The sequence below is a fragment of the Camelus dromedarius genome, chromosome 11 (assembly GCF_036321535.1).
Source record: "Camelus dromedarius isolate mCamDro1 chromosome 11, mCamDro1.pat, whole genome shotgun sequence".
Taxonomy (NCBI): Eukaryota; Metazoa; Chordata; class Mammalia; order Artiodactyla; family Camelidae; genus Camelus; species Camelus dromedarius.
The window spans coordinates 37,850,017-37,865,553 of record NC_087446.1 but is presented as its reverse complement, the minus strand read 5'-3'; the positions used below and the strand labels follow the sequence as shown (position 1 = coordinate 37,865,553).

At 46.3% G+C, this 15,537-nt stretch overlaps 1 protein-coding gene and 1 long non-coding RNA gene across 7 annotated transcripts in view; one reads left to right on the top strand and one right to left on the bottom strand.

The window, feature by feature from the left end:
• Positions 1–5,753, bottom strand: part of CHST11 (carbohydrate sulfotransferase 11) — a 245,845-nt gene extending 240,092 nt beyond the window's left edge. The window contains exon 1 of one of the 6 annotated variants that reach the window (XM_031462882.2): positions 5,175–5,753. In XM_031462882.2, coding sequence (XP_031318742.1) covers positions 5,175–5,292 — 118 coding nt within the window. In that variant the 5' untranslated portion in view covers positions 5,293–5,753. Of the gene's footprint in view, positions 1–4,932; positions 5,134–5,174 lie in introns of those variants that run through there. The other 5 variants (XM_031462883.2, XM_010990045.3, XM_010990047.3 and 2 more) reach the window with 5 other exon arrangements.
• Positions 5,754–5,938: 185 nt separating this feature from the next.
• LOC135322536 (uncharacterized) lies at positions 5,939–11,156 on the top strand. The gene is made up of 3 exons (XR_010383195.1): positions 5,939–6,571; positions 8,283–9,336; positions 9,583–11,156. It is a non-coding gene; the product is annotated as an uncharacterized LOC135322536 (long non-coding RNA).
• The last annotated feature ends 4,381 nt before the right edge of the window (positions 11,157–15,537 follow it).

Below are 15,537 nucleotides of genomic sequence, written 5' to 3'. Positions count from 1 at the left end.
CAAACTCCGGGATTTTTTAATGGACAGATCAGATCACTCAATGAGCTCCTAAGAAGAACTGCCTCTCTCTTCACTTGGGATAAAGATGGGGACTCAAAATTCAAGAGAAGAAAAACAAAAAGAGAAAATGAGTATGTAAAACAACTTCTGGGTTTGCTCAGAATCTGACCTTACAAGTGGTCACGACTTTCAAGAGTCTTTCTTACTAACAGATTAAGAAGAGGTTTGTCCCTTTAGTGGATTTAAGAAGGGAAAGGGTGGTGCCCGTGCTTGTAAGCCTTTGATTTCCTGTTTTTAAATGGCTGTTGCTGATAGAGCTCGTCATAAGCAAAATGACTTTTCATCCAGATAAATACAAACAGCAGCCACCTTTGCAGGAGGGTGGAGTCCCTCACCCCTGCCCCATCAGAAATTCCCCAACCACTCTCTCTCCAGTGCCTGATCACCACTCCGATTTCAGAGGCAGAGAAATGGGGACTCCTGGGCAGTGGCTGTAACTGTCAAAGGAAATTGCCTAAGTGTATCTGTCTCATCTTCATGCAGCTATGGAACTCCCCATTGAGGCGCAAACATTTAAACTGCCAAGGAGACACCCCATGCTGGAAACGTCTTATCCTTGGGTTATTTAGTGCTATTTCCAGGATTCATAACAGTCTTATATTTGAGGCCCTTCTGACATCTTTTCAAAGGAAGTTTCAGATAGATAACATAAGAACAGCCCCTACAAACTAGTGTGATCCAAACTCATTTCATGTATCAGCAGAAAGATTCTTTAATTTAAAATTAAGTATGTGCAGGGGGTGAAAAAAAAGCAGCACCATTGCAGACTGATAGCCTGCAAAGGGGCTGGGGGCAAGAGCAGAGAGGTGAATGCAACTCTATAAATTTAAACAGTTGTGGTTAAATTGTCTGTCTTTAAACTTAATAACTTGTCACTATAATGATGCACTTGTCTAAAACACATATTGTCCATCAAACAAGATACAAAACCCATGATGTGACCTCAACTAATTTTTTAATATATATTCTGTAATCTACAGAAGAAAGTCCCCATTGCCTCTGGGTGGTAGGTTAATGAAAGATTGTTTTTCTTCTGTACTTCCTAAATTTTTCTGAAGTGAGCACCCACTGTGTTTACAATTAGATTAAAATGATAATACAAGAGTATTTTACATTCAGTCTAATCAAGTGAACTACAAAGGGGTAACCCAAGAAGTCTGGAAATAAAGGGTATAATCTTTCAATACATTCAACCAAGGCGAAGAAATCCCAGGCGACAGTGAAAGTAAACATATTGCAAAGGGGAAAAAAAGAGAGAGGAGGAGAAAGAAAGCAAAAAAAGGCTTTCTCCGCAGGCTTCTCTTCTATGAACAGGAGCTTTCAAACAAAACCACAATCCTACGGAGTCACACAAAAGGAAGGTTCAGAGGAGCTGTCTTCACACACTCAGCACAAATGCAGCCTGGGGGCCCCTCTGCTTTGCCTTGCCCGACACAGCTCCATCAAAGGCCAGCCGGCTGGGGCAGGTAGGCGAGACACTTCAATCCTGGGGATGCACTTTCACGGGATGCATTCACTGATGGCTCTGACATGTGCACAAACCACAGGCATGCAGCTCCATTCTCATCGAAATCAGGAGCAGTTCACGCCCACAGAAGGTATCTCTCATGTGGATGGGTTTCTACTGGTCAGTGACTAAATGAGGCCGAGCTTCCCCAGGGCCCAGGACACCCAGCAGTACCTCACTGCCTCACACTTCAGGACAGCAAATCTATGCCATGGGAAATGCTGCTGTCTGGTGCAGGGTGAGCAAGATCCAAGACTCAGGGGACCTCAGAGCCCAGGAGGGCGGAGAATTAATTATTCCATCCCCCACTCCCTGTCCCTTCCCCTGCCCTCCCTCCCAAAAGCCAGACTTACTGACTACACATCTTGGCAAGGTTTGCTAAAAACTGAAGAAGCAGATCTCCTAGAGTCCAGGCACTTCTTGCATTCCTCCAGCAATTATTTTATTGAGAACCTACTATGTGCCGGGTACTGTGTAAAACACTGGGATTAGAATGGGGTCTAAAATCTGGTCCCCGCCCTAAGACTGTTAACCCAGAGTGAGAAAGATCTAAAGAAAACCACCTCTACTGTCAAGGCCCACTTCTGCCAAACCCTCCAACCAAATTAAAGATCAATTATTCAAGTTTATATATTAGAAAAGTATAAAAGATAATGAACCTCAAATTAGAATTAGAGGGAGCGACAGCGAGACCCCCACCAGCTGTCTCCTTTTATTGTTTCTCCCCCTCCCCACACACTCCAGGTATTCGCTAGCTATCAATGAAGCCAGGAATCCATTTCTTTTAGAATACTATTTTGCTATTCCAGATAGAAACAGAAATAGCCCTCCTGCCAGAGGGCTCCAAATTTTTAGCAACACAATCTGTGCCATGCTCTGGTCCCTTCTGCCTCTCCCAGGGTGATCTGGAGAGACAGAAACTGCAGAGGCAGGCTAAAGGATCATCTATCATTACCCTGAATCCTTCCAAGAAACAAATTTCAGCTAACTTTTAAGGAAACTCAAAATGATAAGAAAAAGATTTAGCATCAGCTGTCATCAGTGTGCTTTAATAAAATGGAGAGCAAAAGTAAATGTTTAATAAGAATCTCAAAGCATATTTTTATGTCCCATGTAATAATAAACCATTGACATGGAGTTTTTCTGGAACCATATGTAATTCAAAATAAGGAAGACCTTTCAGTTGAGCTACCTGCCCTTCTATGTTCAATAGAATGTATTGAAAGTAGTATTTGCTATGGACTGGGGACAAAATATCAGATGAGCATACTCATATAGATGCAAATAATCCACAAATGCCATTTCTGGGGAGGAAATGGGACCAAGAAGGGAGGCCAAGGCTGAAAGCAGAGGCTCAGGGACAGAGAAGATTTATCAGGACAGCCTTAGAAAAGGTTCTTTCCCTGATTCCAAAAGGCCAGACTGAAAGGGGCTAATGCCACTTTCAAGTCACCTTAATATTCCAAATAGAGCTGGGAGTTTTTGCAAGTGCCAATTATAAGTTGGAAGTTTCTTCCTGGCATCTCTGGCTAGCAAATTATTTCCTAATTCTCACACAGGAAAAGAAAAGAACAAGATGCATGAAAACCATGGATAGTAGCAGTCTGACTAGTGAGTATGTCACTACACAACTCACAGGTTAAAGTACACTCCTGCCGGAGACTAATATTCATCCTTGTTCCGGGCATTTCCGCAGAGAATTACCTGGCACATTCGGTGCAGGCAAAACTTTAAATGGCCCAAACACATCTGCAGTGTCTAGACCAAATCATTTGACCCTTTGTTTAAACTGTTGGAGCCCCAGTATGTTTGCACACCACCCAGTCCCCCAGCCCTCGGGCGGAGTCTGGCCTGGTCTCCGGGATGCCGCTGTCTGTCTGGTCCTGCCCACTGCAACCACCGCCTGGCTGCCAGCAAGCAAGCCAGGTCCATTTTTAAATTCCCTTAGAAGTTTCACAACCACTGGTTTGGGTGAGGAGACAAACACCGCTGTAGTTTGCTGACATGAAACTAAAAATACCCAGCTGCAAACAAAAGCCACCTTTTACAAGACTGGCTCGGATGTCCTGAGGTTACATATGGTAGTGTCCTGCCATATGACCATATCCTTGGCAATGTGGCCGCCTTAACAACTGCTCCAGACTAAGCAGGGGAGAGGGGCCATCCCATCCCAGGCAGTCAAGGAATCTCACACCCGGCAGCTGTGCCTGTCTGATGGAAAGAACAGCTTTATTCCTCTGCCATGGACCCAAACGCAGGCTAGATGAATTCGGGTCTGCGTGTGCTAAAGTGTTAGATACTCACTGAAAGGAGAACGCAGGAGGCAAAAAGAAAACACCAACCCTATAGCCCTGGAAGGAAATGTGTTTCCAGCTCCCTTTTCCTTGCAATTATAAAAGCAAATTATTGTTGTGACTATACAGAGAAGGGCAACTCGGAGACGTGAAAAATGTATTTGGGAGCCAAGGTGGCCCCGTAGGGGCTTGCTGGGGGGCAGGAAGTGGAGGACCAAGGCTCCACGGGGAGATCCGCGTTACCCCGGAAGCCTCTTTGGAAGGTTTTACCTGTTGGGCTTCAGAGCGGAGTTGCGAACTAGGGGCCGCCACGCTCGAAGGCGCCCCTTCCTCCCCAAGTCCCAAACTTTCCTTCGAGCCCCTCGGAAGGGGCTAGCCCTGTCCCTCCCCCAGTCCAGATTTCAGGTGCGTAATTTGTCTAAGACAGTGGGGGCTACCAGGAGGGGGCTCATTCCTACACGGCCGGGGCCACCAGAGGACTCCAGATGCTCAGAACCCAGGAGTGGGGGATGCAATCTGACGGTCAGCCCAGGATTCGGCCAAAGTTTCCTCCCAAACTACGGAGGCACGACCCAGGAGCTCTGAATCCCCCAGCGCAGGGTCGAGGGGGTGGTGTTGTGGGGGATGGAGCAGGCCCAGAGGCACCAGCCGCAAGGTCAATGCGGAGCCGCACCCCGGGGGCAAACAGCCGGCGCCGGGCCCCTTCCCCAGCCAGGTGAGGGGTAGCACCAAGCACCCAACCTCTCCCCACACCTGCTCAGCGCGGCGCCAAGCCCCGGACACGTGGGAGCCTAGCCCCGGGCTCCCCAGCTCTCGGCGGGGACTCGCAACCTTGCTGGAGCGCGCACCCTTCGCCCCTGGCCCCCCAGCCAGGAAGAGGCAGAGCGCTGGGGCGCGGGGCGGCCGACTCCCAGCGCCTGTTTCATCTTCAAACCTCGGCAGGAGAGAGGAGGGAGTTTCGTTCTCTTCAAATCAACCTCCCACCCCAGGAGCTTCCCACAACCTCTGTCTTGCCCTGCTACCTTCGCAGACTGGCAGACCAGAGACACAAAGAAAAAAAAAAAAAACTACCGCCGCTCTGGTCCCATCCTCCAGCCTCGAGCAGGAAGGAAGAACAAGAGCGTGCACATCTTCCCTCCTCCTCCTCATCCCGACTCGGTGATCCAGGCAGACCCGGTCAGCAAGGAACCCTGAGGTGGCCCAGGGAGAAGAGGTAAGGTTGGAAGAGGCAGAAACCAGGCGGAGTGAGACAGCGAGCGAGAGCGCGCGAGAGAAGAAAATATCCAACAAAACCACGCTAACGCGCCCCCTACCTGGGTGCAACATACTTTGGAAATAGAAGATGACCAGGATAAAGGATCCCAAGCAAGTGGCCAGCACCATCCGGCAAATTCTGTTCATCCTCATTACTTCCAGCAGCGCCGGCTTCATGGCTTTGTCCTGGCTACGGGGACCCGGGTGTCCGGGAGGCGCGCCCGGAGCGCGTAAAAGAGGACCTCGCCGTGCGGAGCGGAGCCCGGGAGGCGCAGAGCAAGGCTGGGCAGGATTCGCAAGGAGGATCGGACTGGCTTCGCGGCGCTCTCGGAGCCTCCGGCCCCGGGCAGGGGTGTGGAAGGCGCCGGAGTTGCTCTGGAAGTGCGGAGATGCGTGGACCTGCCGGCCGCGCGCTCTTGCTCCTCCGGCTGCTCCTCCTCGCCTCTCCTCCGCCGCCTCCGCTCTCGCCGGTGGCCGCCGCTGCCTCCTCTCGGGCCGGGCGGCTGGGGTGCGAGCGATGATGATGGTGCCGCCGCCGCTGCCGCTGCGCTGGCCGTTGTGGCAGTCGGACCGGCCCCCTCCCTCCTCTCCAAAGGCTACTTCATTGCGCTCCAATGATCTATATATTCCGGGGCTGGGTTTTACCAAATGCAACTCGCAGCCCCCGGCGAGGGGAGGGCGCCTGCGGAGAGCAGCAGGGTGGAGGGAGGGACCCGAGCGCCGGGGCGGAGCGTCGCGCTCCCCCCGCCCCTACCCTGGATTTGGTCGCGTCCAGCTGTTTCCCGGGGAGTGCGGAGCGCGCGCCGCGCTCCCGCAGGGTCCCAAAAGCCCTCAGTCCCCGGCCGTGCCCGGCCGCCGTCTGTGTGTGTCAGCGTTTCCATGACAAAACTCGGAGGAAAAAAATACGAGTAAAATCGCCTCGGTGCTGCCACCCACTCCTGCCGGCGTGTGAAGAGGGAAGTGACGGGGAGCGGGTGGGACACGGGAAGAGCAGGTCCAGCGGAATCCTTGGTTTCCTGCGAATCCCTGGTTAGGGTAGCCTGGAAGTTACCCCAAGCCCCCAGGGAGCGAGTGGCCTTTTCCTGTAGCTCTGAACCGAGCGGTTTCGGTTTTTTTCTTTTAAACGACAGCCCAGCATGAGCGACCTTTTGGAAAGGGGTTAAAGACGGCTGACTTGAGGTCAGGGTTAGGAAAACTACATAACCCTCAGGGGTCAGGCGACAGCTGAGCTTTCCCGGGGGTTTATGCAGAGTCTCTGACACCCACCCCCCTCAACAGGGCAAAAAGGGTTTTCTGGATTTTCGAAGTTTGATTTCCCAAAGGGGAGAGCTCCCTCCAAATCCTCCAAAGTGCAAAAAAAGTCAGCGCAGTGGATGTGAGAGGATGCCCCCACGAAGTCACTCCTCCTGGTACAACCAACCACTGGAAAAAACCAAGCCCGCTTTAGCACTGGCAGGTAAATGGAAAGATGGCGTTGTTTTCTTGTTTTGGGTGAAGTGATTTGAAAATTCCAACTCCATGCATTTAGACTGTTTAGCAATCAAGTGGATACTGGTATACAGTGCAGAGATCACTGACTCACTCACCCAGTACTAGCTGGAGAAAACTGGTTACTATAGTCCACTTATCTAACTACCCAGAGTGGAAGATTTTGTTGTTCTGCCCTTTGTGAATTCTGTGAGCAAAGAGATAAGGCTGTCATATCCTTTTATACGTTTACAACAGGTTTTTTAAAGTTAAAGGGTTGTTCAAATTCCAACAATATATACCAGGGAAAAAAAGTTATTGTAAAGACTAACTTTTGTGCATGTTGTCAAATCTTTACTACTATTAACTCATCTAGTAATGAAATAAGATAATGTGTCTTTCAATACATCTCACATAACAGGCATTTGATAAATACTTATTGAATCTGAATGTAATGAGCCTTATCCTCCTCTGAATACATAAGACACACAACTTGAAAACAGATGCAGGCAACAAAAACCACCTCTACAACCTCAGTTCCCCTCCCCCAAAGTCTTCCTCCAGCAGTTGGGAAGTAGGGAAAGTAACAAAGTCAGCAGCCTTGACTTTGATTACAGAAGACAATTACAGCACAATATTTATGTGGCCGGTTTGTACTGTATTAATTTGTGCTTACTTGTGAATGAGCTGTAAAGGCAGCCGAGCTAAACAAGATCCAGTACAAAGTCATTCTTCAGTGATTTGTGCCCCCAACAGGAGATCAGGAATGAGAGCTACACTTACCCTACACACCCAACCTCCACCAAGGCAGGGTTCCTTGCAAGGAGCATGGCTAGATGGGCACTCGCAGTGCTTAGCCGAGAATGTAAGGCTCTCATTTAACTCCTGGTTTTATAAAACAGGCTGGGATTTGCTCCCAGGTCACCCAACTGGTCTCTCGCCTTCCTGTATAAAAGCCTGGACATGCATAAGGCAGTCTGGGAAGTCATGGGGCCAAGGTGGAGGTCAGAAGCCAAATCCCAGGTGGGTCATGGAAGGCTTAGTTGGCCCCTCTGGTGAGGAAGGATGGTGAACCATGCCCAGCATCCATTTTTGCATTCTCACAGTCAGGAATGGGCCCAAACATACAGTGAGGAATAAGGTTCTGACAGGTGAATCACCACCTCTTCCAAGAAGCCTTCCCTGATTTCTCACTTGAAGTGGCTTCTTTCCACCTCTTTGCTCTGAGCACTAGGTCCAAACCCCTCTTGGGTCACTGTACCTACTAAACTGAGTTTATTCATCTGTTGCTTTCTCGTGCTCAGCAGAGCAACTGGCACCAGGTTGCTCTGGTACAAATAAGTCTGAGATGGAGATATTATGCCTTCTTGGACTAGGAAGTTGAATTAGATCCCTTCTGAAGTCTATGGTAATGGTCAGTGGTGATAGTCTGTGACTCTGTTGTTCTATGCACATTAGGGATGAGAGAAAAGTTCTATTTCTTGTCTTCTTATCACACAGTCATTGCTTTCTTTCCTTTTCTATCGTAACAAAACTTCATTGTATCTTTTATGCATGCTACATGATAAATATTGACCCAATAAAGGACAGTGTTCACTGATAAGACTGAAGAGGAAGGATATTTGATGTATTGAATTTTGAAGAGAAGTAAACAGAAGGCTGCCTCTCACATCAAGCTTTTTGTTTTCCCAATGTACCAGTCAGGACGGATGAGGTTACACTGCAATAACAAACAAGCCCTAACTTTAATGGCTTAAAACATCCAGGGCTGAGGTCTCACTCCAACACCTGTCTGCCATGGGTCAGCAGAGGGGCTGAACATGTGGAATACCTCGTACAGGAAGAGGCTTAAGCAGCACCCCGCTAGAACATTGCCTGGGGAAAGGAGGCCTCACCCCAACAATTCAGTGATCCAGCCCAGAAAAGGCACGTGTCACTTCTGCTCATCATTCATTGGCCAGAACTACTCATATTCTGCTCTACATCCCATCCAGGCCAGGAAGTCAGAAAGCCCAAAGCATTTGGAAACTGTCTTCCTGACTGCAGCCCCCTGTCCCTCTTCAGACCTTATTTTCCCTCGTCTTTCTAAATACCCTTTCACCTCCGAGAGCTTCAGCACATCGGCTCTGGGCTCATCATGGGGCCTGGCTAACCCTTGGTTGATCGTGAGGCATGAATCTTACTCTCCAAATGAAGCAACATATACAAATTAAATTGAGGCTCTGTCAATTTCAAACTGCTGGTGTGGCCCCTGAAAACCATGTTGAGGAGAAAGTTCTGTGTATGTGGATGATCTTGGAAAATTCAGAGGAGAGAAAGATGCAACATCAGAATTCCAGCTTGTGTGTGCCATCAGCAGTGAACCAGCAGATCTTTACCAAGCCCTCCCATACCTGCAGGCTGAGTTCTACCTCATTCCTGTAGGTGACACCTTCAATGTACAGTCTTGTTAAGATCTTGCAGAACTGGCCGCCAATTTCTGCACTTTTTTGGAAGGAGATGTGGGCTCAAGGCACTTGTAGACAGAGAGCTCTTTAGCATCCTTAGAGAAGGCGGGGGTAATGTCTTCAGCCAACATCAGCCAGGAGCCCCAGACTGGCTCCTCCCAGGATGGGCTCTGCCCATTTGCATCTCTCTGGAACCTCCAGCACAAAGTACGCTCAGTTAACCAGAGCACGGTAAATATTTGTGGAGTTGAATCAGAAACCATTTGCCTACAGCATGTGGAGACCTTAGGGTACCACTCTTCTCCAGGTAGGTAAACCGCAAGTACACAAGTGGGTTACTCATGACATGGCTCTGAGAGAGGCTCTTCTTCCCTGGCCTTTCAGAACAAGGGAGGGAGGAGAGAACAGAGAGAAGAGGAGATAGAGAAAGAGGGAGGAAAGGAGAAAGGGAGGGAAGAAAATAAGGGAGGGAGAGGAGGAAAATAAGGGAGGAAAGAAAGAGCTGCTATTATTCTGTTTCACTTTCTGATTCTGCCTTTGACCTTCCACCCAGTTTAGGCCCAAGAGACTCCTCTCCCTCCGTTAGAGAGGAAAGACATCTGTTGGACCCTCAGACCCTCGGGCACTACCCCAAGCTCCCTTCAACTGCCTTCGGTGGCCTCTGCCACCCTCCCTGTCTCCACCCACAGCCCAGAAATCAGCTCCCCAAGATGCTCATCTCTCTCAAGGATTTCTTAACTGGTGGTCCCTGGTCAACTCCCAAACTCCCATCCAGATGACCTAGAAGCTCTTCAGCTCCAGTCAGATGGTCCTGCCTCTGCCGACCCCAGGGACCCGTCTCCAGTGTGGCCACAGGGGAAGCCAGATGTGTACATGGTGTCCTCAGTGCTTTACACATTTTCCCTCACCACAAGCCTCCAGATGGGGCCATTCTTCCCGGTTTACAGAGGAGGAAACTGAGGCAGAGAAAGGTGACACACCCAGGGTCACACAGCTGGTGCTGGCAGATCCAAGGTCGAAAAGCTAGAAAGCAACCAGCGGCAGGGACTCCAGGGTCCCCTCTCTTCTCCTTCCAGACTGCCAGTCAGGCTGAGGGCTCAGACCAACCAGGTGGGTCTGTGTGACCTGAGGCAGGTCATCTCATCCCTCTATACCCTACCTTCTCTGCCTATAAAATGAAGGCAGCTATAGCTGCGGCAATGGGCAGGACACCAGAGAGGGTGACATGGCACTCAGCGACTGTTGGGTGACTTCCCTGGTTTTGTTTTTTTTTTCCTTTTCACCTCTGCTAGCCCCTCGGTATGCCCCTTCTTAGTGACATTAGCATTTCTGGAACCCACTTTGACATCACAACATGGTAATTTATTGAAATAGTCATTTGCTTTTGCTCTCCTGGTATTCTTCACTTCTCTGCTCCTCCATTTCAAGCAGGCTTTGTGCTCCCTTGCCTCAGGGATTTGATAAAGACATTCTTGGGGGCAAAAATTCTGGAAGAGGTAATGCTGAGCAGTATCCTGTAGTATCGATTTCCTACAATTCATCCATTGATTGATAGGCATTTGCACTTTTTCCAGTTTTCAACTAATCTGAATGACACGATTCTGCAATGCATATTTACGTAAAAGTCTTTGTATGGACAAATGTTTTCATTATCTTGGGCAACCATCTAAGATGCTCCATGAGCCTGTGCCTTCTTCAAAGTGACTATACCCTTTTGCCTTCCCATCAGCCAAGTAGGAGAGTCCCACCTCCTTGCCAACACTTAGTGCTGTCAGTATTTTTGATTTTAGCCATTCTACTGAGTGTGTAGTAATATCTTACTTAGTCTTAATTTCACTTCCCTGATGACTAGCGATGTTGAACACCTTTTCATGTGTTTCTTGATCATTCAGAAATTTTCCTTTGTAAAATATCTGTTCAACTCTTTCACCAGTTTTTTAAAATTGAGTGATTTCTCTTTTTTCATTAGTTGTAATATTATTAAATTACTTATGTTTTCTGAGTATCAGCTCTTTCAGATATATGGTTGGTATATATTTAATCTCAATCTGCTTGCCCTTTAGTGTTTCTTCACTGTGCCTTTTGAAGGGCAAAAGTTTTCAAACCTGATAAAGTCCGTTTTATAAATTGTTTCTTTGATGGTTCATGTCTTTTGTGTTCTCTGAAAGAAATCTTCGCCAAACTCAGTGCCACAAAGATCTTCTCCTGTGGCTTCTTGTAGAAAGTGTCGTATTTTCAGCACTTATATTTAGGTCTTTGATCCATTTTGAGTGAATTGCAGTGTACAATGTGAGGTAAGCATGGAGATTCTTCTTTTTTTTCCATACAGATATCCAGTTGTTCCAGCACTGTTTTATATGATTTCGGCCCATGTTGTACAATTAAAGTATGCCACATCAGGATGTAAATCCCCATAAGCATGCTGCAGTCCTCAAGATAATAACAGAATTCCAATGATGTTGTAGAAATGAGGTCAGAAAAGCATGACTGAATTCACCTTTCTCCCCCAAATCCCTTGGGATGTCCTGTATTGCTGCCCTATGATCTATGTCCTTCCATGGGTTAACAGAGGCAAAAAAGAACAGCCACTCCTTGGTCCACTAATAGACATGAGGTTACATCACTGAAAAACCTCAATGGGCCTGTTTTATTTTATTTAACTAAAGACCTGATTCAAAGAAATTTATTGTAACAGTCCTCATCAAGAATTTACAGTAATTACTTATTTAATGTGTATTTTTCCAGTGGTCTCTGAGCTCTGGGACCACGTTTGTATCACATCTAACATGACAGTGTAGACACAGGACCGTCTAGAAATACATATTTAAATGAATGATATAATTTATACCCAGCATCCTAGTAAAGATTATAAATATTGGTGATACCCTGTGCTGGGAAGGATGTGGAGAAGAGAGAACCTTTATATACCGAGAGTGGAAGTGAGTGTAAATTATACAACTTTTACAACATTTCTGAAAATTGAACCAGCAATAACTTGACTAATATCACTAAGTTACTGTTGAGAGATCTGGAGCTGGGCTAAAAATAACCTAAGTGTCTAATAAACAGGAGTTGGTTAAGCAAATTATAAAACCTCCATACAATGGAATGCTTACTCTACAGCCACTAAAAAGGGAAATGGCCAAACCAATTAAAGGTGTCTAGATGTGCTCTTGCTTTGTATAAATAAACAAATACAAATATATTTATATACAAATATATATACAACAAAATATTAATAATAGGTATTCCATGGGTATCGAGATTTTTTAAAATTGATTTATTATATCCTGTAAGTATTTTTTAAAGAGTATATATTATTTTTAAGAAGGAAAACTGTATAGCTATTTCATTTTCAGAGGAAAAAAGATTCTAATAAAAGGAGAATATGTTTCTTAAATCAAGATCCAATTCAAGCCCCTACTTCCTCCGTGAAGCTTTCCCTACTTACTTCAGCCTACAGAGATATCTTCCTGTTTCTAAGAATTAAACCCCTCCTCGATAATTCAGCACTTCCAGGCTGTTGAATAGTTGTAGAGTCAGTTGGTGAGCTATGCCATGTCTCCTGGGCCATGCTGCACAAGCTCAGGAAGGTTGACGCTGGGACCTATTGCCACAGACATGGTGCAATGCTGGACACACAGCAGATGACCCACAAGCCCTTGCCAGTTAATTTCCTGATACATTAGAATGGGCTCCGGTTGCACATCTACTGCAGGCCAGACACTGCTAAGCACAGGACACACACTGCCACTAATCCTCACATCAGTCACACAAGGACAGCATGAGTATCCCATTACACAGATGACAAAACTGAGCCTCAGAAAGATTAAGGGACTTGCCCACATTTATGCAGCTGTTCCACGTGGGTGGGAGGTGGGTTTGAACCAAGACCCATGCTTCAGAGTCTATCAACCATGTCTATCTGCTCCACAGACATCTAACAGCACCCCATCTAGACTTCTCATCAAGATCATGCCTTATCAAGATCAACCCTTAAATGAGCTTGGAGACAGAGATCATAGTGTGCAGGGGAGCTGGGGGCAAGCAATTAGGAGTTAAAGGAGAGGTTTTTCCTCCAGTCATCTGGATTCTCGCCTTTGCACTCACAGACAAACTCATGTTCAGAGCCTTTCCTAGTATGGGTCAAATCTCAGTGGCTTTTAAACCAGACCTTAATAGTCTCTCTGTCCCCCCTCACCTCTCCTCCTACAATAGTTTAGATGGAAGGATGAGTTGAGTCTGTGTAAAAGATTGGCTCAAACAATATTCATCTTTGTCTTTTTTTTTTTTTTTTGCCCTGGGGTGTAGTGAAAAACCATGCCTCTCAGAGTTGTTTATGACTCTCTCTGGAGATGAAAGGGCTCTCTATAAACTTACTGACCCAAAAGCATTGTGAGGTGGCGGGGCACAAAAAAGAGGAATTAGCTAAGTATTCAGGGTTAGAGACGTTTTTCCCTAAAAAACAATCTCTTGCATTATGTGGGCAGCCTGAGAAATATTTGTTAAATGTTTATCTCCAAAATATAAAACTCCCGTATGTCAAAGAAAAAGGAACAAAGTTAAACAGCAAAGAAAAATCTGGTGGAAATGTTCACAGAAAGAAAGAAAGAATGTAAGGAGGGAGGGAAGGAAGGTGAAAGGTGAAACTACTATATATAAAGAGCTCACATGAACAACCTAATACACCACCGAGACCCCAAAAAACACGTGAACGAAAGACACGGATGGCATTTTTCACACATCCAGAAAGGACAGTTAACTCAATAATAGAACATGGGGAAAGGTATACCCTCAGTAGTTTAAAATAAGCAAACCAAAACACAATTTTGGTGTTCTTAGACACCATTTTAGTGTATCAAAGTAGCAACGGTTTGTGTTAAATGATACATTTTCCTTGAAGCAACTGGAACAACCCCTTTGGAAGTACAGGTGTCCTTTATCCTAGCAATGGGGCTGAGCCACCAAGGGTGGTTACGTCTATCACTTTGGCGGCCACCCATCATCCACTACAACCCACCACAGACAGTAATAGCGAAATCTTTACTGGAGCAGCCCCTGAGGGGCTAGTTTCTGGTTTAGTAGGCTCCTACCTGCTTCTCTGACCCTCCTAGGATTTCTATGAGCTATCTAACATCCTTTCAAATATTCATGATCTTCTTAAGCTAGCAGAGTAGTTGCCTTTAAACCAAGAACTCCCATTGATACATACTTGACTTTCCAAAGCTCACTTTTCCCATCGGCAAATGCAAGGAATGATGCCTATTTCTAAGGGAAACAAGCCAAACAGTGTATGATTCCAACTATATGACATTCTGGAAAAGGCAAAACTATGGACCAATAAAATGATCAGGGATTGCCAAGGGTTAGAGGGGAGGGAGGAATGCACAGCTGGGGCACAGGATTTTTAGGGTAGTGAAGACACTCTCTGTGATACCGTAGTGGTGGATACACACCAGTACACGTTTGTCTAAACCCACAGACTGCACCACATCAAGAGTGAGCCCTAACGTAAACTATGGACTTTCGGTGATCATGCTGTATCAGGATATCCTCACTTGTGATAAATGTCTCACTTTGGTGGGGAATATTGATAATGGGGGGCTGTGCATGAGTAAGGGCAGGTATATGGGAAGTCTCTGTACGTCCATCTCAATGTTGCTATGAACCTTGAATTGCTCTAAAAAAATTAAGTGTTAATTTTAAAAGCACATCTTTTTTTAAAAAATACTTTTTAAAAAATTTAATTATTGTGTGTGTGGGGGTAATTAGGTTTACTTATCTATTTATTTTTAGAGGAAGTACTGGGGATTGAACCCAGGACCTCATGCATGCTAAGCATGTGCTCTACCACTTGAGCTATACCCTCCCCCTGCAAAAGTACATCTTTAAATAATAGAAGAAATATGATTTTAAAAATTGCAAAGACCAGGCTAAATAACCTTTAAGATCCCTTCTTGTTCTGATCCTGGGGTGACTCTAAAATTGTTAGCTGATAATTCTAGTTTCCCGCTGATGGGTCACATCAGTGCCAACTGTATCAGGAACCCAAAGGAGATCCTTTTAAACATGACCTCTTCTCGGAGTGGGGGGGGTGTCTTGCCCTCAAACTGATGTTTCTCAAAAACAACAAAAAAAGAGCAGGTTGAATGATGGGTGTGGGTAAACAGCCATCACCTTGGAACACAAACCTTATTCTGTGGAGTCAAATTTTTAATACTCAAGATGTTAAATAATCTTGTTATGATAATGATAAACTCAGAGCTCTGAAAATGAAATTAGGAACGCTGATGAGCAAAGGAGGCAGCAAGGACTAATTGTAAACAGCAGGGTGTGAATTTTCTGAGCCACGGGAGCAAGAGGGATTATGCTCACACAAGATGCTTCAGGGAGCGAGCAGTGCCGGGATTCAGAGGCAGGAGTTCCAATCCAAAGTCAGACACCAGCTGACCAGGTGGCTTAAAGCAAGTCATTGCCCGTCCCTGGGTCTCAACAGCCACGTGAGATA